Here is a 23,033-nt window from a genome sequence, read left to right as displayed (position 1 = left end):
TTATGGCTCTTGGAATGCCGCGACATAAAATAATTTTCTTTCCCCATGAAACGTGCTATTAAAAGTAGAAAAGCAAAAAAATATACATCTTTTGTCTTGCTGTAATTGTACAGACTTATAGAATAAACTTAACATGTTATTTACCCACAAACATTTGTGAATTTTGTTTATACCATTATAGTTCATGAATTTTTGACTTACTAAGGTTGACTAGCTCTCTCAAGTGAGGTCTGAAATTAACCCATTCATGACCAAGGGTCATTGATACCCGTGTCCTGGTCATATTTTCCACTTTTTTAACCCCTTAGTGACCACCAATACGCACTAAGGGGCCTTAGGCTAGGCCGCCACCTTTTCACGGCGGCCCAGTCTAAGCCCTGCACGGGTGTCTGATGACAGCCGGACTCCGGCTCCAACGACGTTTAACTCATTAAATGTTTAACTCATTAAATTCCGCGGTCAATAGCGACCGCGGATTTAACTTGTTTACAGAGGGAGTGAGCTCCCTCTGTCACCCATCGGCGGACCGCAAATGCAATCGTGGGCCTCCGATGGGGTGTCATGGCAGCCGGGGGGGCCTGATAAAATCCATATTTAGGACATATGCCTATTAGGCTGTGCCAGAGTCACGTCCTAATAGATTGCCTGTCAGATTTACACTGACAGGCAATAATGCTCTGGTATAATAAGTATACCAAAGCATTATAGCAGCGATCTGAAGATCACATAGTAAAGTCCCCTAGTGGAACAAAAATATAAGTAATGTGAAATAAAAATTATGAATAAAAATTACAGTAAAAAAATAAATAAAACCATTTTTCCATAAAAAGTGGTTTTATTTAGTAAAAGTGTAAAAAAATAAATACAAGTACACATTTATGGTATCGACGCGACTGTAATGACTCAAACAATAAAGTTAATATGTCATTTTATCCGCAAGGTGAACACCATAAAAAAGACATGCAAAAAACAATGGAGAAATTGCTATTTTTTTCCATTGCCCCCAAAAAGTCATAATAAAAGTTAATCAATAAGTCCGATGTACCCCAAAACAGTATCAATCAAACTACGTCTCGTCCCGCAAAAAAACAAGCCCAAAAAACAAATAATTTTAGTTCAAAAGTTTTTATTGTGCAAAAGTCGTAAAACATAAAAAACCTATACATATGTGATATCGTCGTAATTGTACCAACCCATAGAATAAAGGTAACTTGTTATTTACGCCGCACAGTGAACGGAGTCCATTTAAAACGCATAGAACAATGGTGAAATTTCAGGGGTTTTTTCTATTCCTCCCCAAAAAAGTTAATAAAAGTTAATCAAAAAATTATATGTACCCCAAAATGGTGACATTAAAAGGTACAACTAATCCTGCAAAAAACAATTCCTCATACAGCTATGTCGACGGAAAAATAAAGAAGTTATAGCTCTTTGAATGCGACTATAGAAAAACGAAAAAAAATAAAAATAAATAGCTTGGTCATTAGGGCCTAAAATAGGCTGGTCCCTAAGGGGTTAAACGATAATATCTTTGCAACCGCTTTGAATTTTACAACTATTTTTACATTATTTTTTACAAGACTTATGAGGCTTTCATTTTCTAGATTAGTTCAATTAATTCTGTGTTTTTAATTTTTATTATAACCAGACAAATCACTAAAAACGTGGGGGGGGGGAACTTTTGTAATTTTTTTTATATATATTTATCTATCTGTTTTATATATAATATATATTTATGTATACATACACACACACACACGGCTAAGAGTTCAGAGCTGCTTGAAAAGTTTGATAAGCAAACAAACTCTTTTATGATCACCATGAGTAGATAGCCATGGTGATCATCAGCTCCTTATTTGCCAAGATAAGGAGCAAACTGGCTCCGTTACCTCTGGGCAGGACCGTGGACCGGCGGGGGAGGTGCCGGCGCACGGGGGAGAGAGCAGGGAGAGAGAGAGAAGTGACGCACTGCTTCTGTATTTCTAAGCTTGGTTTCATTAAAAAAAAACACATGGTTGTTTTATGAAACAAAGGCCCCATGCACACGAACATGCTTTTGCGGCCGCAATTCCCCAGAAAATCCACGGGAGAATTGCGGCCCCATTCATTCCTATGGGGCCATGCACACGGCTGTGGTTTCCACGGTCTAGGCATGGCCCCGGAGCCCGGACCGCAAGAAAGAACGGGCAAGCCTTATTACGGCCGTGTTCTGCCTTCTGGGCTCATTGAAAATAATGGCCGCAGCCATGTGAACAGCCCGCGACTTACGGGCGGCTAACACTCCGTGGCCGGCTGACCCGAAAATCACGGCCGTGCACTTGGCTACGGTTGTGTGCATGAGGCCTAAGTGGAAGAGGTGAACACTGAAGCAGCTCTGCACTCAATAAACCCAGATGCGCGCTGCTAACGTTTATATACGTGACAACTGCACGGGACATCGGCATATATAGCCGTATGGCAGTCGTGAAGGGGTTAAGGTCTATGGATACCGGAGTTTATTGATTCTACAAGTTTCTTTTCTTTAACCATCAGGAATTGTATATGTCTAAATAAATTGCCATCTTTTTCAGGCCCCTCTCTTAGGAGAAATGAAGAGCCATGAAAACCTATCAAGCATTACCCTACGTCAGCAGAGCAGTCCTCCCTTCCTTCACTTAAATGACATGGAGATGGATCAGTCAACAAATGAGCACATGCTGAAAAACAACTACTTTATTGAAAATATGACTGGTTTGGAGGGGAGCAAAAATCCTCGAAGTGGCAGTTTCAATGAAAGTGAAGAGTACAATGAAGGAGATTGGCTAGCTTCTGCTATGGATTTTGATCTGCAAAGTGATGAAGACCAGCAAGCAGGAAACATAAACCTTGATGTAAAAAGCCAACATTTTAACTATACAGAACCACTTGAAAATCTGTCCTGGGTAATGTCACCTATACACAACTGCCAGTACCCACACTTAGAGCCGTCCTTCGTTTTGGACTCTACATCTAAAGATTGTGTTGTCAACTTGAATTTTAATGTAGATGATGACTTACTCACTTTCTGCAACCACAACCAAGAGGAGTCTTACCTCTACAGATATTGTAGTGCTCAACTATCCCCATCTTTATAGGACGTAAAGAGAAGGATAAATGTGCTTCATATTACAAAGAAAAGTGATTGTTTAATTTCACGTCTTGGACTATTATATGGAAAGAAACAGAGACAAGTAATCAAAGTGAAATTATTGGTTCAAGACATTGTTAATGTTGGTTTCAGACAATTTGTATGATCAGTCCTTCCTCTGTACGTCAAAGAAATTGTATAAATGTTAGTATAACTACATATAAAAATACAGCTGGTTCTATATATATATATATTATATATACACACACTTGTTCAGTGCCTTCAAGCAAATAAACATACCCGTAGGCAGCCTGCAAAGCTACACCAAAGAGCAGCTCTTGAGGATTCATCATCTGTGGGGCAACCATTTTAATGTCAGCAATTGCATAAAACTAAAAGAGAAAAGTCCTGTCCTAAGCAAATACCTTGCTTTACTTCTCCTGTACTGATATTAAATGGGTTGTACCAGAATAAAAAATTATCACCTATCCACAAAACCCCCACCGATCACCAGAACGGGGGTTTCGAAATACCATTCCGCCTCACTGCTCCACCGTGGGAAGGACAGTGAACGGAGCTGCAGTCGAGCATATTCAAAGTCTATGGGAATGACAGAAACAGCAGAGTACAGCGCTCGGCTGTTTGCATCAGTCCCATAGACATTGAAGGGAGTGGCGAGCCCAACCGCCACTCGATTCAAGTGCCTCCTTACTATTGGGGTGCTGCGAAGAGGATCTGACAGTTTGGGACTCCGGTTCTCGTGATCGGTGGGGGTTCCAGTGGTGGGGCTTCTAGCAATCAGAAAATTATCACCTATCCTATGGATAGGGGATAAAGAGGTAGTCCGAGAATCAAAAATGAAGTTATATCGTTTGCTTATACTCCATTAAAGGGGTTATCTGGGTTGTGAATTTTTTTTTGTAAGGGCTAAAAACGAAATAAATAAGAAAAAAAGAAGTAACCTATCCTTGCTCCCGGCGATCCAGCGCTGAGGCTCCTGCGGCACTCCCATGGTTATTTACATGCACGTAGCATGTTTCCGCTGCAGCCAATCGGGGCTCAGTGTTGACGAATCGTAGAACTGGCATAATGCAAGAAATACAACACAAGACCGCTGAACCAATCACAAGAACTAATATATATATATATATATATATATATATATATATATAAAACGGTGGGTATGTGCCGATGTTCAGCTTTGTGGTTTAAAGAAATACTGCATATTATATTTTCACTTTAAGAAATGAGGACCATAAAGCATATTTTCCACTTACATTAAATGTATTAGGATGACTCTATAGTGCAATCTGCTGTATGATTGCAGTCATCATAAAATCTACTAATCACAATATACCATATAAAGATTTTAGAATGAAGGGAATGTCGATTATAGAAAAGTTGAGTTTTAAAATGGATTGTGCACTAGTTGCAGTAAATGCATGGTCAGCTGCGCAATATATAAAGAGCTAGTTAGGCTTTCAATAGACATTCCCCTTAGGTCTTATTCACACTAGTAAAAAAATAAAATAATTTTATGCATATGAATGTCCGTGTTGAGTCGTGTGGTTTTCGGGTTTTCCTCCTCTGCAAGCACTCCCTGGTTTCCAGTTTTTTTCCCCCCTGAACTTCAGCAACTAATCCATGAAAAACTGACAGCACAGGGAAAGATGTTAATGTGAATAAGGCCTTATGTTCATTGCTTGTCAATAAGTATGACACCATGCTTGAGATATGGGAACAATAGTATGTGATTTCACTACATCTCATACCATGGTTTAGCCCTAGCTTTACATTACTATAGCGAACCTTCACATTATTTTGGATTATATATCTTCATAGACCAGGACAAGAGATTGTATGACAGCTGCTGTTCTAAATACTTCGGGAAACCTTGAATAGAATACATGTATTTGCTCCTGATGTCACTTCTATAACTTAAAATTAAATAAAATAAAAAAAAAAAAGAGTGTAAAGATTGGACCAATCTAGAAAAAAGTATAAACACATAAAAGGTCCATTCACATATTACGGTTGAGGTGCGGTAAGAACTGTAACCGCATCAAATTGCAGTAAAATCGAATGCGGTTTTCGGTGTGGTACTAACCGCTCCTCAACTGCAACATGTGTCTAAAAGGGGTTTTACAGCTTCACCAAATTAATGTTATTTTTTTTGTATAAGTGAAAGTTCTACAATTTATGAATATACTTGGGCAAACCAGCTTTCATTGTTCCTGATCATTGCCCCGTGTAAACGCTCGTTCATCGTCCGATCACATCGTTTAGGCAGCATAAAATATTATCGTTGTCGGCAGCGCTCCCTGTGAGATGTGCTGCTGACGTGATAGAAATGTACGAGGATGAACAATCGTAGTCACGATCACTCGTCCCCAAAAATGTTGATCGGCGCTCGTTTACACGGCCCATGTCGGGTCGTGCTGTGTCTTCTAAACCAGCGGTCCCCAACCTTTGCACCAAGGACCACTTTTATGCAAGACAATTTTTCCACGCACCCGGTAGGCATAGGGGGGGGGGGGGTGTTTTTGGTGGCATCACGCGCACTACAAAATACCCAGCAGACTTGAAATTAAATGGAAAAGTTTTTAGGGTCAGTTCACACGTTGCAGCATAATACAGTAGCAGCAAACTGGATGAGATAGAACAAATCTCATCCACACGATACGTAAATAGTGAGCGGTAAAACCGCTCAGAAATTGACCTGCGTTGCAGTTTTTTTTTCTGCAGCATGTCAATTGTATTTGCGTAAATGCTGCTAATTTGTTGCGGGTTTTCCCCATTGAATTTAATAGGTCATCAGTTGTCAGAAAGTGGACAACCCCTTTAACATCGTTCTGATCTGTCAAATGAGTGTTCTATCCCAGCTTACTGGAGAGTTCCCAGCGTTAAAATTGAATATAAAAATGGTAACTGCAGGTTTTTATTCGTGGTACTAAAAAGCAGTGTTCCAGATAGTTGTAGGAACATTTCCCTAGACCTTTAATGTTCACATGGCAGATATTTCACGTGTAAAAATCCAACGTGGAATTGGCTAAGAAACAGTGGCAGAAACACGAGGCTGACCCTTGGATTTTATTAATCACATCTAAATTCAAGACTAAGATGTGATCATTAACAGGTGGATCCCGCGTGTCACAGAAACGCAGGACCCGCTGCCGCCGAAGAACTCAGTCCTGTTGAACCTGACAGATTCGGGTTTGAGCACAAGATACAGCTTCTCTTTTTCCAGGGCACATAGAAATTGTATATGAAAAATTAAAACATTTTAATAAACACCAAATAAAAAAAGTTGGCAGCACAGAGAGGACCTATGGCTCCATATGATGCTGCTCTGTAGAATTGTAAAAGGGTGGTAAAATAGACTCCCGCGGACACCATATTTCAGTTCTGTACAAGTTGGAACTTGTATAATGCCCTAATTAATACGGCCGTGGATGAGACCTTAATTCTACATACAAGAGGCTTTGTCCATAATCCGGGGGATACCGATTATATGGTCACCCACAAAGATGTTGAGGCAGTTCAAGAAGTGTTTTGTGTCATTTTCTCATTTAAGCTGTGTGTTCTTCCAATCAGATAAAACCATTTTTGCGTAGGAATACATGAACCCGCATTTACATGCGATCTTTAATAGGAAACATATCTAGAAAAAATGGTGCTTAAAAAAAGTGCAAGGAGGATTCCAATGCCATTTTCTTTTTGGCAGAAAATCCATGGCTTTTGTATTTACTGTCATCTGAAAAAACTCAGAGGAAATTCTTATGTTCTAAAGATGCATGGCCAACTGCCGATAAGTAACTATCTTTACACCATGGATGCCAAGTTACCCACCTATAGGCAGAGGAGAAGCTCACTTGCTACAAGGCTCTATAATGCTCCAGAACACGGATCACAACCTGTTATGACATCCCCCATAAGTAAATAAGTAAACAGAAAGAAATTATTTTCAAAGGACAACATTTATTATAGAACTGACAGTCCAAGTACATTTCACCAATGAAGGATTTACCTGGTCTGCATAACAAGCGTGCTAAAAATTCACACGCCAACCGAATACTCTAGTACAGTTCTAGGTCAGAGTTGCACGATTATCAAACTTGTTTACATCAGATCGTTCAGTTTTATTTATTGCATCTTCCTTCTCGTGAAAAAAAAACAACAATTTCAAAACAATAAGAGAGACAATTACATGTGTACAAGTATAATAACTTTTCCTGTGGTAGATTAAACGAGTGGCCCGTACAGGATCCCCTCCCCCAAAAAGCAAAACCACCATAATGCGCGGTGTTATATACCTTAAATATGGGATCTTGTTAAAAAGGAGACACAAATGTATAGACTCTCTAATAAACACTCCTTTTATCGCTGCTTCTCCATCACAATTCAGCGGTATGAATGTATAATGTATTTTGCTGCTTACTTTTTGTGATACTATTTACAGAAGCCAAGTGACCCAGACCTAAAACTAAGGTCAGTGCTTGAAAACTGCTGCTATAGACTAGTGACTGACGGCTTCCAGCCCGTCAGTGTTCAGTAATTCCAGCACAACCCACTGATACGCAAATAAGCAAACAGACACTATACTCAACCAGAAAGATACTTTTGTGGAAATATGTGCACGCAAATGAGAAAACCGATGCGGCTGCCAGCAGGGCTGATGGGTTAACGGTCAGCACATCACTAACAATTCAAGCAAATATATTACTTGTTGCTAATATAGATAAAAAAACACTAAACAAAACAAACCCAAAGTGCTGTACAGAAATTGAAATCATCCACATAAATGTTCATTTCCTTGTGGGGCCCACAATCTAATTTCCCCGTCTCACACACAAACTAGCGCCAATTTCATACGAAGCCAATTTACCAGCTCCGTGCAGATGTGGCCCGTGGTTAGCATTGAACCCAGAACTGAAGAGCTGCAAGCAGACTCCATTGAGGTGCAAGCATTTTATTACTACAAGTCTTATTAGCAATGCTATACATATACATGAATGTAGCCATTTCCAGTTTTTAGCCTGTTATACGATGTATCTTAAAAAAACAACAAACAATTGTACCGCACATTTCTCATCCAAGAGCCTGCTCATGCATCACAGACTCTTAGGCCTTATGTCATTTGCTATTAAACAGCCACAATTACATAATATAGATATGTAATTTGAGAATAGGTGCTAGTGTAGAGAATTGGGTGACTTTTGCCTTGCCCCTGCACTACCCACTTGACGGTAATTTTCACATATACATATTCCAATATGAATAAGGTTGTATACACACTGCATTACTTACCTTGTACTGGACCATACATGAGAGATATTTTCAGTCCAGACAACTGTTTGGCAGAAACTTAGAGGGCTTTGCGCTTTGGACAATCCCTACTTGATAGAATGGTCCCTTGACAATAAGCAGATTGCTGAGGGTCCCAGCAGGGGAACACGGTGATCAGTTGTTATGGTGGGGAAACATGGTTTCCCTGCAGTGCCACCACTGGGGAAATTCAGCATTACATAATGCTCATTCAAATCAATGTGCTGTCTGTGCAATGCGGGACAGGTCCTTTAGAGCGAGAGACACTTTGTGTAACCGTTCTCCACCCTGGCCAAGAGATGAAAATCCTAAGCAGGGGAACACCCCCCTCTATTAACTCAGAATTCCCTAATCTATCTATCTATCTATCTATCTATCTATCTATCTATCTATCTATCTATCTATCTATCTATCTATATATAGGGTTGGGCCCTAGACATTATCTTATAGGTTGACAAATACCTAATGTGTACAGATAGCTTTACACAGCTTCATTCATAGTTCTGCGGATTGTTGCTAGGGATGTTTATTAACGTGGTTATCTTCTATTTCTATCAACTTAGCCTATTTCTAATGCAGTAGGATATTCAAGATATTCTACTTCAGATTTCTGTGCAGTAAAGACTATACTTCCCATAAAGCACTGAGCCAACAAGAAATGCAGGAAGACTTTACCTTGGAAGACTGCAGAATTGTGAATGCAGCTCTGGACTATAATAAGGCATAAGGATCAGTACAAGATAAGTAATGCAATGTATTTACAAGTAACACAACTATGTATGTGCAAACTGTAAAATGGTGGACATACCCCTTTAAGAAAACAAGGTAATATCCATAAAATGTTTTCTCTCTAAAAAACAAGCAAACTATGTTTATTCATAACAGCCAACATTGCACATCTCCAGCAACGTCCTAATTGTGCACGTTCCCCTCTGTGCCGTGCACATGCACCTATATGAAGAGAAAAAAAGCCTAAAAAAAAAGAAGGCCTTAGAACATTGTTTTCATTATTAAATTTCTATGCAACTAGAAAGTAAAAAATATATAAAAGACCATGATTATTTTGTCCTGTGATTCTTCTAGTGAATAATATACATATTGCACACATCATCTATAATATAATGGTAATAGTTCATGTCCGTCACCATGTTTATAATTGTTATTTTTCTGAAAGCGATAATTATCTACATATATTTTCCTTTTAATTTAGTAATGTAATTTTTGGTAGTAAAATGCCATGTCAAGTGTATCGATCATTCCATTAATGCAGCACTGCTGACAAGATTCCTCTGTATAAGGTCTCCTGCACACGACTGTTATGCCACTCAGGCCGTTTTTGACGGCATCCGAGTGGCACCCGATAGTCTTCATAGACCCATTAGCTTTAGCGGGTGTATCGGGTCCGTGAAAGATGGTCAGAGTCTCTGATACGAGGAAAGATAGAACATGTCCTATCTTTGCTCGGATCACTGACGGGACTCGGGTGGCACACGTGGTCGTGTGCATGAGGCATAAATGACTGGGGAATAGGATAAAGAATAATAGAAGAAAAATATGAGAGGCAAACTGATAAATCAATTATTCAATTATCTTGTAAAATGCACTATATAAAGAGAAACCGTACGTTCAGCAAACCCGGACCCCCACCGGGCCGAACTTTTGAGATGACACATCAAAAGTTTTGCTGAAAGTGCAGATACTCTTTAAAATAAAAATAAAGCTTACAAAAGCAAGGACAAGCTCCCAGCTTATTTGCAGCAGAACTCCACAAATAAATGCATGCCAAATAATCCATTGCCTTCCTCAGTATGTACCATGCAAGAAATGACAAGGAAGACCTTAGAGAGGTCTCTCTGAGACTGTAGTGAAACTCTTCACCCGAGCAAAGAACAGAGGTGTGTACATTTTATCAATGTCAAATGCTGTGATGACCGTCTCCCCAGAGGACCTGCAAGAAAAGCATTCAAGGACTCAGTAATACAAGGGCCAGAGCACATGGAAAGGCATATCAACTCCTCAAATCACATGATGGGAGAAATCTGGGCATTTAAATGAAGTGCCAAAAATCCACAACAATACGCCTTCGAGGCTTAGAAATTAGAGTTTTTTGGAAGTGCCGTGGCACCTAGATTATAAATCGGGATTTTCTCTGCTGTTAGCAGCTGCTCAAATTGAACCAAAAGAGGCAGGTAGATTAAAAGGACGGCACAAGAAAATATTGCAAAGGCTTTCCTTTTAAAGCCAAACTAAATAAGGAAAAGCTGCCCAGTAGTGAAGTTTAATAGAAAATCCCAATTAAGGGAAATCAAAGCTAGGTGAATGGTAAGATACAAATATGTAAGGATGTTTTACAATTACAGTGTTCTATAAATGTATCTGTGAACTTATGTGGACACGGCTCTTTTCTAAGTGTAGATAATTCTAATACAATGGACAGACTCACTTGTAAGTAATATGACACGAATGATGAATCCAAACCAGCTTGTTAAATCTGTAACGACCAGATGAGCATAGCTGAAGCCCAACATGAAAGCTATGATCCGTTTCCTGTACTGGGCCGCGACGGAAATAGCGATACTTTTGGTACTCTGCGGATTTCTATGTTGGATAGAATGTTAAATGTCAGGTGCAACTGTCGTATAAGGATTGGTACAAATATATATTTTGGTACAAATAAATGAGCAAAGCAAGAAACGGTGACATGAATAGACTAGAAACCGGAGCACTAGAGTGATTATGCAGCAACCAAGTAGAATTGAATGTGTTAAGATTTTAAAGAGGACTTGTCACTAGGTCATAAGTTGAACTGGTTTACTGTGGATAGACATAATACACGTCAGAATCAGGCTGGCCTAATCTATAATAGTCTGTTGGTAGTTCAATACGGACATCTGGTGACAGACTCCCTTTAAGGCTAGATTCACATGAGCGTATGAAACCTCGGACGTGAAAAACGACAGTTCTTCACGTCTGAGGTGCATCTGCGCTGCACCCCCGCGGGATGCGTTATCACGCGTCCCCCATAGATTAGTGTCTATGGACGGATGCATGAAGCGCAAAAAATAGGACATGTCCTATTTTTTAATGGACCCTTCACACGGTCCGTTGAAACAGCCATGTGAACGGCCCCATTGAATTACATAGGTCCGTGTGACGGCCGTTGTTTTAACAGCCGTCACTTGGACGTAATCGATCGGACGTAATCAACGTTTGTGTGAATAAGGCCTAACTAAAAGATGAATACAAAACTAAAGTCACAAAACTTTTGCTAATAAAGTAAAAAAAAAATTTGTCGCTCTTCTTGCTAGCATCCTTTAGTCTTATTGAAATGATCACTCTAGCAGCCAATAACATACATACCTCCTCCTTTTTGTTGGTTATTACCGCAAAAATTTTGGTTTGGTTATCTGTATCTTGTGACAGACGATAATGGCCAAACAACATGGCATCAGTTCTGTGGAATAAAAAAATATTATGAAAAATTATAGCAATTTCCTGTTGATCTTTGCTCATGTACAGGGCTACAAGCATATGATGGTAGAAACATGAGACATCACAGAGTAAGTACAAGATATTAGATTGCATGCTTGGCCGAATCAAGAGCAAATCTATACTGGGAAGTCAGGAAATATGTATGTGGCCAGCATCAGTTAAAAGGGCTATTACACAACTGGTGTGTTCCCCAATATACAGAACATTGTGGGACAGCACAACTCCATCAGGGTAAATGATCAGTCGGGCTAAATTTCAACATGCCAAATTTCCAGTTCCTAAAGGTGTCTATCAGTCACTTATTTCCCTGTTACTAACTAAATAAAACTTATGTAATGCCACACAGCCCCACACATAGGTAATGCCACACAGCCCCCTACAGGTAGTTCTACACAGCACCCCCCCCCCACCTGTCTGTAGATAGCGCCACCGTTCCAGGAGAAGTCCCTGACTTCAATGTCTATATATGGACAGTGAAGTCAGGGACTTCTCCTGGAGCGGAGACACCGGCCACAGGGTTGCCGAAGCTGTGGCCTGGAATTGGGGATTCCGCTCCTACAGGGAGCAAAAAAAAAATACCCTCCTCCTCCTCACATGCACTTCGAACTGTGGGGAGGAGGAGAGAGCGAGCAACGGAAGACACGGCCGTCACTTGGAGCACATTCAAGTGATGGCCGTGTATTACCCGGCCCCGAAGACTTCTATGGGAGCTGGACGGCCGGGAGAACGGCCTAAAATTGGGCATTTCACAGTTTTTGACGGCCAGGTTTCCCGGGCCGTCAAAAAATCGGTCGTATGAATAGCCCCATAAGGGGTCTATTGTTCCTACTGCAGCCGTGTGACTGTCGTGTGCATAAGGTCCGAGGCTCTATTCACACGACAGGGTCCGAGTGTCGGCCAATAAAAATGGCCGTTTTTCCTTGCCGTTTCAGTTCCGGGCCGTGTTTCCATTTTTAACGGCCGATTTGGACCCGTTTTGCATCCGTTTTTATCCCTGTCCGTTTTAAAAATGGATGAATTTCATTTGTACATATTCTGCCACACACTGCACTCTGTAGATAATGCCACACACTGCCCTCTGTAGATACTGCCACACAGCCCCCTTGTAGGCAGTGCCACACAGACCCCCTTGTAGGTAGTGCCACACAGCACCCTGTAAGTAATGCAAACAGCCCACCTGTAGGTAGTGCTACACAGAACCCTTGTACATAGTCACCCCCCCCCCCCATAGATGGCACCCCCCTACCTTCCTGTAGGGGACAGCTCCAGGTGAAGTCCCCCACTTCACTGTCCATATATGGACAGTGAAGTGAGGGACTTCATCTGGATCGGAATCACCGGCCACAGCGCTTCAGAAGTCCCTGACGTCACTGTGTCCATATATGGACAGTGAAGTCAGGGACTTCTCCTGGAGCGAAATCCCCAATCTGCGGCCACAGCGTTGCCGAAGCTGTGGTCGGGGATTCCGCTCCTACAGTGAGCAAAAAAAATACCCTCTTTCTCCTCCTCCTCACATGCACTTCGCACTGTGAGGAGGAGAAAGAGAGAGAGCGAGCAATAGAATACACACCCGTCAATCGGAACACAGTGAAGTTATGGCCGTGTATTGCCCGGCCCCATAGACTTGTATGGGAGCCGGGCGTCCGGGAGAACGGTCGAAAATAGGGCATGTCCCATTTTTTGACGGCCAGGTTTCCCAGGCCGTCAAAAAATCGGTCGTGTGAATAGCCCCATTTGGGGTCTATTGTCCCTACTGCAGCCGTGTGACGGCTGTTTTTTGAACAGCCGTCACACGGCCGGGAAACCCTGTCGTGTGAATAGGGCCTAAGTGTCGGTAAACAGTTATTTTAAATCTATGGCCAGCTTAGCCCTTTCCAGCCACGCAGCGTTAATGTACAGTTGGGCATTTACAGGAATTAAACCCTTGGGATGCTGTGATCAATAAAGAAGGGGGCTCCCTTTGTCCCCCAGGTTGACAGTCCCAGCAATAGCATATTTCAATCCATTATAGTAAAATAAATGAATTTTTAAACCTTTTCTTATGACATAAAACTTAAATCTCAAAACAGAAATGCCAAAAAAAAAACGCTATGGCTCTCGAAATGCATTAAAGGCAAAGACAAAATATGCTGCGCACCGAAGGCCAAAATCAGGTGCATGCTTAAAGAGGCTCTGTCACCAGGTTATAAGTGCCCTGTCTCCTACATAATCTGATCGGCGCTGGAATGTAGATAACAGCAGTGGTTTTTATTTTGAAAAACTATAATTTTTTAGCAAGTTATGAGCAATTTTAGATTTATGCTAATTCGTTTTTTAAAGACCAACTGGGCGTGTTTTTACTTTTGACCAAGTGGGTGTTGTAAAGAAGTGTATGACGCTGACCAATCAGTGACCAATCAGTGTCCTGCACTTCTCATTGTTCCAGCCCAGCTTCTTTCACTGCACAATCACACTGTAACAATGGGCTGGAACAATGAGAAGTGTATGACGCTGATTGGTCACCGATTGGTCAGCGTCATACACTCCTCTGTACAACGCCCAGTTGGTCTTTAAGAAACTCATTAGCATAAATCTAAAATTGCTCATAACTTGCTCAAAAATGATTATTTTTCAAAATAAAAACCACTGCTGTTATCTACATTACAGCGCTGATCAGACTATGTAGGAGATAGGGCACTTATAATCTGGTGACAGAGCCTCTTTAAGGCATTAAGAATGTAACATCACTTCCAACTGCTGTTTTTACAGCCTTTGTATGCTGCTTGGTATACGTCCGTCTGTCCCACATTTGTATATAAAATATAAACATAACTACTGCTGATAAAGTGGACAAGGGACAGGACCCCAGCTTTTGAGCAATTTTAAACTTCACTTTTGTTGTGGCTCCCACAAGAGGTTATGACAATGTGGCCCCTGAACAAACAAATAAGACTTTAGACCAAATATGCACTACCCAAGTTAATCATTTTGAAATGAATATATCATTATCTGACAGATTGCTGGCAGAGCGGCTCAATTTTAATAGAACATATTTACAGCATGATGTGTGTACTGCAGTTTATAGGATTGTTTTTCTCCTTTTTGCAACAGAAATGTATTACTATATTACACAGATTAAGAAAAACCCTATGTAAGGAATACTATATTCTGTGGATCATGTATATTTTCAGAAATATTCATACATTTAAAAGTGTCTTGTATGAAAAGTGTACTAGAGCGTACCGTGGATTTCTTGTCCTTAAACGAGGTACAATTGTTTGGGGCTCCTCTGGAGTGGTAAGCATAATAATTTGCCCATCAGGAAAAAATCTCATATACCTATAGGTATGGCAGAAAGTAGACATAAAACATTAATAAATACAATAAGAGCAACGCTGTTTTATATGTTTATATCAGAAAATCAATGTTAACAGTTTATTTCAAAGTGGAATAAAAGTGAAATTGTAAAAAAAGAAGTACCTGTAATATTCTACTTGGTGCCAAGCCCGGTAAAATCCATCCAGAGACTGCTCTCCTTGGCGGATGTATGTAGTCTTGCCGATATACACACCTATAGATAGAATATATTGCTAATTTATGAAATATTGTAAGAACATTTTAAAAAAGAATGAATGAATATATATATATATATATATACACATACACACACACGGTAATATAATGTTTATCTTCCAATATTTCAATACATTGCACGATATCAGACAAATTAACTGCTCAGGCCCCATGCACACGACCGTGCCCACAATCACGGCCCGCGATTGCGGGCACGGCCGGCCGCTGACTGACAGCCGCATTTTCGGGCCGTACTCCCATACAAAGTATGGGAGCACGGCCCGCAAAATGCAAAAGAACGGACATGTTCCATAATTCCCGGAACATTTCCACGGCACGGACACCCTTCCGTAGTGCAACGGAAAGGTGTCAGTGTTCAATGAAAGTGAATGGCTCCGTTTTTGCGGACCGCAATTGTGGTCCGCAAAAACGGAGGTTTTTTACGGTCGTGTGCATGGGGCCTCAGTCTGTGAAACAGGAGCAACATATGATCAGCGCCACCTCAATAATGTATTACAAGGAGACATATTGAATCCTACACACAAGAGATGGGACTAATGCCTAGTGCAGTATATATCAAAGTAAAAGGCTTTGTACACAGGTCTGTTAAGGGTAAGGCCACACGGAGCGGCCACGTTGCATTTATGTTGCGTTTTTTTTTTTAATCAAACAAGTTTTTATTGAGAATACAACATTCGTTATACAGCTTTTGCATTTCCAAGAATAAATAAAAGGAAAAATAGCTAACAACATAACATCTCGTGATTAATGCAAAATCCCTGCAGTTACATTATAATATGTATCCATCATCTTTGGTTGTATCTTCACATGCGTCCCCTTCCCTACCCCTGTCAACCTAAATTCTTTATGTTGCGTTTTTAAACAGCAGCAAGTCATTTTTCAATAGAAGTCAATGATGAGATGTTGGTTATGGACAGACGGCTGCTATTATGTTACAATGTGTTTTTTCTTCATAATGTCCGACCGCATGCAGTTAATGACCGCGCTGCCAAAGTTGTTGCTGAACTGCTTGCGTTTTTAAAAACAGTTCTGCAATTGTAATGAACTATATACAGGAAGCGCCTAACAAACTTCAACACGGGTGATAACTATGTCCATAAACTATTTCCTTTAAAAAACGCAACAGAACTGCAGCATTACAGAGACAAAAAACACATGCAGTTGACCGCATGCGGTTTTCAAACGCAACAAAACCGTGTCAATGACGCACCGTGTGGCCTTCCCCTAACTATATTCACTGGAAATGCTCCTGACATATGCAGAACATATCCATAACCTAAAATGGGCCTGACTAAAGTCATACGTTCGGGTGGTATGCATCAGCATTTCTTTTTTTAATTTTTCACTGCATGTTGGGGGGAAAAAAAAAATATACCAAAAGAAAAAACACTTGCTAAAGCACCATACTATGGGCATCTTAGGGTATGTTCACAAGTATTGAAAAATAAGGGGGTGATTTTAAGAGAAAACAGCCTCTGAATCTAGGCGTATTTTGAAGCAAATGATTTTTTTTCAGTGTTTGCGAGCCGATTTTGAAGCTGATTTTTCTAAGCCTTCTTTTAGGGTAAGTTCACACAGAGTTTTTTTACATTATTTTTTTTACACGAAAAACGCGCCAAAAAAGCCTGCCATTGATTTGAATGAGAGGCGGAGGAGATTTTTTTCCTGTGAGCGGAAAAAACGTCTCACGGGAAAAAGAAGCAACATGCCCTATCTTCGGGCGTTTACGTCTCTGACGTCCCATTGACATCAATGGGAGGCAGAGAAAGCATATTTCGCTGCATTTTTTGCCCGCAGCGCTCAATGGCCGAAAAACAGATTGCAGGCAAAAAACATCTGTGTGAACATAGCCTTAGAGATTCAATGTGTTTATTATAACACAATGACAATCTGCACAACAAACGTGAATTACAATGATAAAAACAAACACATACCATCAAACCGGACACGTGGTCTTTCTAGAAACATCTGCCTCCAAGTGATATATGGTAGAATTTTCACACAGCTTCGACCCCAGACTTTCAAACATGCTAAACGCCAGATCTCAGGATCCCTGCATTATAAAAATATAATATATTAGTTTCCAGGAATATAAGAAAATGAACATGAAAGACGTTAAGACAAGACAAAGCACAGTAGATATAATCAGCTGCGAACTCAATAATAAATATACAATGAGACAAGCGAGCTTTAGCAACATAAAAAAATATATCTATTTTGTAGGTATGCATAAACTTACAAAGACCACACACTAGAAAGTCCACAAATATTTCTATGCATTTAAAAAAAAAAAATTTAACGGGATTTACTGAGAAACATGTGATAGTATAACAGTGGTGGGTCTTTTACATAAAAGGAGGTCGTTAGAAAGAACTACAACAACCATACTAATTGTTTTATATATTCACCAAACAATATCTTCGTGCTCTTGTACATGACCGAGACCGGGCCGTGAAAAACGGTCACGGCCCGAGCGCGGTGCAGGTGAACGGGACTCCTGGCATCATAGACATTAATGATGCTACGAGTCACTGCCACCCCACCGTACTGAAAAAAAAATACAATACGGAACAACAGTTCCGCTGGGTGGCAGAGACGACTAGAATTAGAAATGTCTATGATGCCAAGAGTCCCTTTCACCTGTACCGTGGTCGGGCCGGGAAATCTGTCCGACACACGGACCGTTTTTCCGGGCCCGATCTCGGTCGTGTACAAGAGCTGTGAGGCTCAGTTATGAACAGAAGCCATGACTGATCAGCTATCCAAAAGAACCCCAACAAATCCTGATGGACTCCATTGTTTTATAATGGGGTCCAGCAGAGTTCTAGTATTTTTGAACTGCAGACTACACAAATATTGTCGTTAATCTTTGTCTTAAAGGGAACCTGTCACCAGCATTTTACCTATTAAACCGACTATACCTGTTGGTAGTGGGTGAAAAATCATTCCTATATAACCTATAATTGTCTTCTTAGTCGGCTCTGTAACTTTAGTATTCCGCTTTTTTGTGTTCCCACACCGTATGCTAATGAGCAGAAAAGAGTCACATCTTCATTTGAAAAGAGTCAAATCTTAGTTTGGAAAGAGTCATATCTTCATTCCTCAAGTCTTTCCGAGTTTACCCCGCCTCCTTACTTTTGATTGGCAGCTCCTCGCCTTCCCCCAGCACACAAAAGCCTGCGCTTGTGCATTGATGTCCTCTTTTGGTGTGGGCGCACAAAGGGACACCGGATTATTACGATAAAAGGCGCAATACGTTTGCAGACCGATATTTACAGTCGGAAGAGGAGTTTAGGAGCGGGGATAACGGCAATGAACTTTTTATAGCAGCGGCCAGTGAGGGAGAAGTAAAGTTCAATAGGTGAAATGCTGGTGACAGGTTCCCTTTAAGCATGTCCGCACCTATCCAACTGAGGGCCTGTTCACATCAGCGTTTGCCTTCCGTTCATCTGGTCCATCAGAGGAACAGATGAACCGTTCCACAGATTAAATTATCGTTTCCGTTTGCAATACCAGTGATTTCAATGGTATTTTTTTGGTTCCAGTTTGTGTCTGTTCCGCTACGTTTTTTCACAGAAACAATAGTGCAGCACACGACGCTATTGTTTCCGTGAAAAAAAAACGGAAAACTAGCAAAACAGACGCAAACTGAAACAAAAAAAGAAACTGCTGATGTGAACAGGCCCTAACAAAATTAAACTTTACAAAACATCTTGCAACAGGGTGAACACCATTATTGGTCTTTACAGTGGATCAAGCATTAAAATAAAATAACTAAAAAAATTGAAACATGAGACCTATTCATATACAAAGCAGGTGCACAAACCGCATTGTGGAACATTACAGTCAGCCTCTCTCCCGCTGAAAATGGCTGCTCCCAGGCATGAATACATAGCATTTGACAGTTTCCTGACGTACAGCTATCTATACTAGCCCCTTCTCGACATCCGCTATATATATATATATATATACACACATACACGGCGCTGTCTGTCGGGAAGGTGTTCCCGCAAACCGCAGTACCATTACGTTGCGGTCATGGTGCAGGCTCAGAAGCGGAGCCTGCACCATCACCACGGGGTGACAGCTGTATTATACAGCTGCCACCCTCCTGTAACGGCCAGGACCGGAGCTATTCTCCGATCTCGATTAACCCCTCAGATGCTCAATAGAGAGCACAGCATCTGAAAGGTTTTAACCCGAACGGCAACCCAACAATACAATCGCTGGGTTGGTATGGCAGTCGACTGCGCTGTTGATTCCGTCAAAAAAACAGAAACCTGACGGAATGGTGACAATTGTAAACCATCAGCAATGTTTCCGTCACCATTGATATCAATGGTGATGCAAACGGAAGCTAAGGCTTCCGTTTGCCTTTCCGTTAAGGGGTTCCCCTGACGGAACCCCTCAGCAGAAAGCCAACGCTGATGTGAACAGGCCCTAAGAAAAAGCCAATCTGTCTTTTTTTCCCATAATAAGGCCTCGTTCAAATCTGCATTGGGGTCCCGTTCTGACGTTCCGTCTGAGCTTTCCATCAGAACGGGACCCTGAACAGACACAAACGGAAACCAGAGGTTTCCGTTTCCATCACCATTGATTTCAATAGGGACGGATCCGGTGCCCATGGAGTCCGTTTGTCTCTGTTGTGCACCAGACACGTCGTTTTGCCGGAAGCAATAGTGTAGTCGACTATTATCAAGATAAATTCCTTGAGCGGTGTAGTTTCCCAAATGGGGTCACTTTTGGGGGATTTCCACTGTTTTGGCACAGAAAGACCTCTTCAAACCGGACATGGTGCCTAAAAAAATATCCTAATAAAAAGGAGGCCCCAAGATCCTCTAGGTGCTCCTTTGCTTCTGAGGCCAGTGTTTTAGTCCAGTAGCACACTAGGGCCATGTGAGCAATATTTATAAAAACTGCAGAATCTGGGCAATAAATATTGAGTTGCGTTTCTCTGGTAAAACTTTGTGTTACAAAAAAAAAAAAATGGATTAAAAATGAATTTATGCAAAAACAAATGAAATTTGTAAATTTCATCTCTACTTTGCTTTAATTCTTGTGAAACGCCTAAAGGGTTAAGAAACTTTCTAAAAGCTAACTTGAATACTTTGAGGGTGAAGTTTTTAAAATGAGGTGACTTATTGGGGCGTTTCCTATATATAAAGGCCCTCAAAGCCACTTTACAACTGAACTGGTCCCTAAAAAAATAGCCTTTTGAAAATTTCTTGAAGATGTGAGAAATTGCTGCTAAAGTTCTAAGCCTTGTAACATCCTAGAAAAATAAAAGTATGTTCAAAAAACGATGCCAATCTAATGTAGACATATGGGGGATGTTAATTAGCAACTATTTTGTGTGGTATAACTATCTGTCTTACAAGCAGATACATTTAAATTTAGAAAAATTAAAATGTTAGAAATTTTTTGCAAAATGTTGGTGTTTTTCACAATTAAATACTGAATGTATCAAGCAAATTTTGCCAGTAACATAAAGTCCAATGTGTCACGAGAAAACAGTCTCAGAATCGCTTGGATAGGTAAAAGCATTCCGAAGTTATTACCACATGAAGTGAAACATGTCAGATTTGAAAAATGTGGCTCTGTCAGGAAGGTCAAAAGTGGCGACAGCGAGAAGGGGCTAGTCCCATAGACAGTAAATGGGAGAAGAGGAAACAGCACAAGGCTCCTAATTAGGCCTACGTAGAGGGATGACACATGCTTGCTCTGCGGCCTAAAACAGGGATTTAGGGCTCCTTGTCCGCAGCAACGGTGGAGGTACCAGATTAGTCAAACCTAAAAGGTTGTCACGATACCAGAATTTGGACTTCGATACTGATACTTTGTGGAGTATTGTAATTCTCGATACCAAAACGATACTTTGCTACAAAAAAAGACAACAAAAAAAAGTCCTTACATTTTCTGAGGCACATGGTGTGATGAATTTTGAACCTCCATGTGCCTCACACTAATAGTAATTAACCCCATTATGTACCTCAGTCATAATGGGCAACATTGGGTTAATGTGTGAGGTACATGATGGGGTAAATTACTATTAGTGTGAGGAACATGGAGTTTCAAAATTCATAGTGAAAGAAAGCAGTTTTTCTTCTTTTTTTTCGTTTTAAAGTATACACCGATCATCATAAATGACGCTATAAATTTGTTGTGCAGGTTATTACGTTATTGAGACTTTTATTTTAACAATGTGTATTTATGGCAAAAAATTTGCATGTGTAATTAATTTTTTTCTTACAGATTTTTTTATTTAAAAGGCTGTTACCAGTTTATAATGCCCTATCTCCTAACTAATCTAATAGGCGCTTTGCTGCTGATAACTACAGTGTGATTTGTTTTTTTTTTTAAAAACGTTTATTATTTTAAAAGTTATGAGAATTTTTCTAAATATGCCAATGTGGCTCTAATAGCCAAATAGGAGGCGACTCTCTTTTCACTCTGGGCGGTGTAATGTTTTCTGCATGACGCTGTCCAATCAGCAGAGAACTTCTCCCTCTTCGCTGCCCAGCAACACAGCGTGATCTTATAGTATACCGCTTTCATTCCCGACTGTGTAATCAACTGGTGAGATCTCTGGTTGTGTCACAGAACTGCGATCCTGGTGTCATATGGAAAATTAGAATCTTCTCTTTCATATACCATCAGAACCGCTGTTCTAGGTGGTCCACAGCCCGAGATATGGCTGTTTCAATTGATCCCACTTCCCTCCAGCCTCAGTCTCTCACAATGTGAAGCAGCTTCATGCTGATTGGACAGCGTCAGAGGCTGTGAGGTAGCGCCACCTCAGGAGAATCGCTGCTGTTACCCCCCAGTTGTCTAATATAGGCTCATTTGCAGATTTAGAAAAAAGCTCATAACTCTTAAAATAATGAACGTTTTGGGACACAATTTCCACTAGAAATATCAGTGTGACAGCGCCTTTTAGCTAGGAGATTGGGCATTACCAAAATAGTAACAGAGCCTCTTTAAAAAACAAAGTAATGTTAAAGTTTTGATGTACTGGCATAGATCTACATGCCAGTATATAGCCTGTGTACTGATAGGTATGTCCAAACAACTGCCTGTGTACTAAGTATGCCCTAAAAGGAAATATGGTGAGACAGCCCTGGGGTCCTTCAATGGACCTTGGGCTGTCTGCCCATATATGGTATTTCCTTCGATCGTGTCACAGGGATTCTCTATGACGCGATCAAAAGGGGGCGGGGTCCCTTTCATATTTTTGCCTCGAATGCTGTCGTAAGCTTTGATTACAGCCATTAACCCCGCTCCTAATCGCGCAGACACACTTGTCGTGCCCGCGCGATCAGCATGATGTGATGCGGCCGGCACTGAAGACAGAGAACATGGGGGCACTTTGCAGTGTGCTCGCCATGTTCCCTCTCTTTAGGCCCAGCGCTGCTGCTCATTAGTGCAGCGCCGGCCAGATCACATCATGCTGGTCACTAAATTAATGTATAACAACACTAAGCTGTGTGGCCGCACAGCTTAGTATCTAAATACATGAATTATCGGTATTGAACCATTT

General features: G+C 40.8%; 2 protein-coding genes across 2 annotated transcripts in view; one reads left to right on the top strand and one right to left on the bottom strand.

The window, feature by feature from the left end:
- Positions 1-4,027, top strand: part of GCM1 (glial cells missing transcription factor 1) — a 45,642-nt gene extending 41,615 nt beyond the window's left edge. Inside the window, exon 5 of the mRNA XM_075864131.1 lies at positions 2,571-4,027. Coding sequence (XP_075720246.1) covers positions 2,571-3,113 — 543 coding nt within the window. The 3' untranslated portion in view covers positions 3,114-4,027. The remainder of the gene's footprint in view (positions 1-2,570) is intronic.
- Positions 4,028-7,064: 3,037 nt separating this feature from the next.
- The window catches only part of FBXO9 (F-box protein 9), a 47,753-nt gene continuing 31,784 nt past the window's right edge, over positions 7,065-23,033 (bottom strand). The window contains exons 8-13 of the mRNA XM_075861953.1: positions 17,431-17,549; positions 15,383-15,473; positions 15,146-15,241; positions 11,792-11,885; positions 10,875-11,029; positions 7,065-10,379 (exon numbers count right to left, since the gene is read on the bottom strand). Coding sequence (XP_075718068.1) covers positions 10,271-10,379; positions 10,875-11,029; positions 11,792-11,885; positions 15,146-15,241; positions 15,383-15,473; positions 17,431-17,549 — 664 coding nt within the window. The 3' untranslated portion in view covers positions 7,065-10,270. The remainder of the gene's footprint in view (positions 10,380-10,874; positions 11,030-11,791; positions 11,886-15,145; positions 15,242-15,382; positions 15,474-17,430; positions 17,550-23,033) is intronic.

Source organism: Rhinoderma darwinii, chromosome 4, assembly GCF_050947455.1.
Source record: "Rhinoderma darwinii isolate aRhiDar2 chromosome 4, aRhiDar2.hap1, whole genome shotgun sequence".
Lineage (NCBI taxonomy): Eukaryota > Metazoa > Chordata > Amphibia > Anura > Rhinodermatidae > Rhinoderma > Rhinoderma darwinii.
Note: the sequence above shows the minus strand (reverse complement) of the source record. Positions and strands in the feature narration are given on the sequence as shown.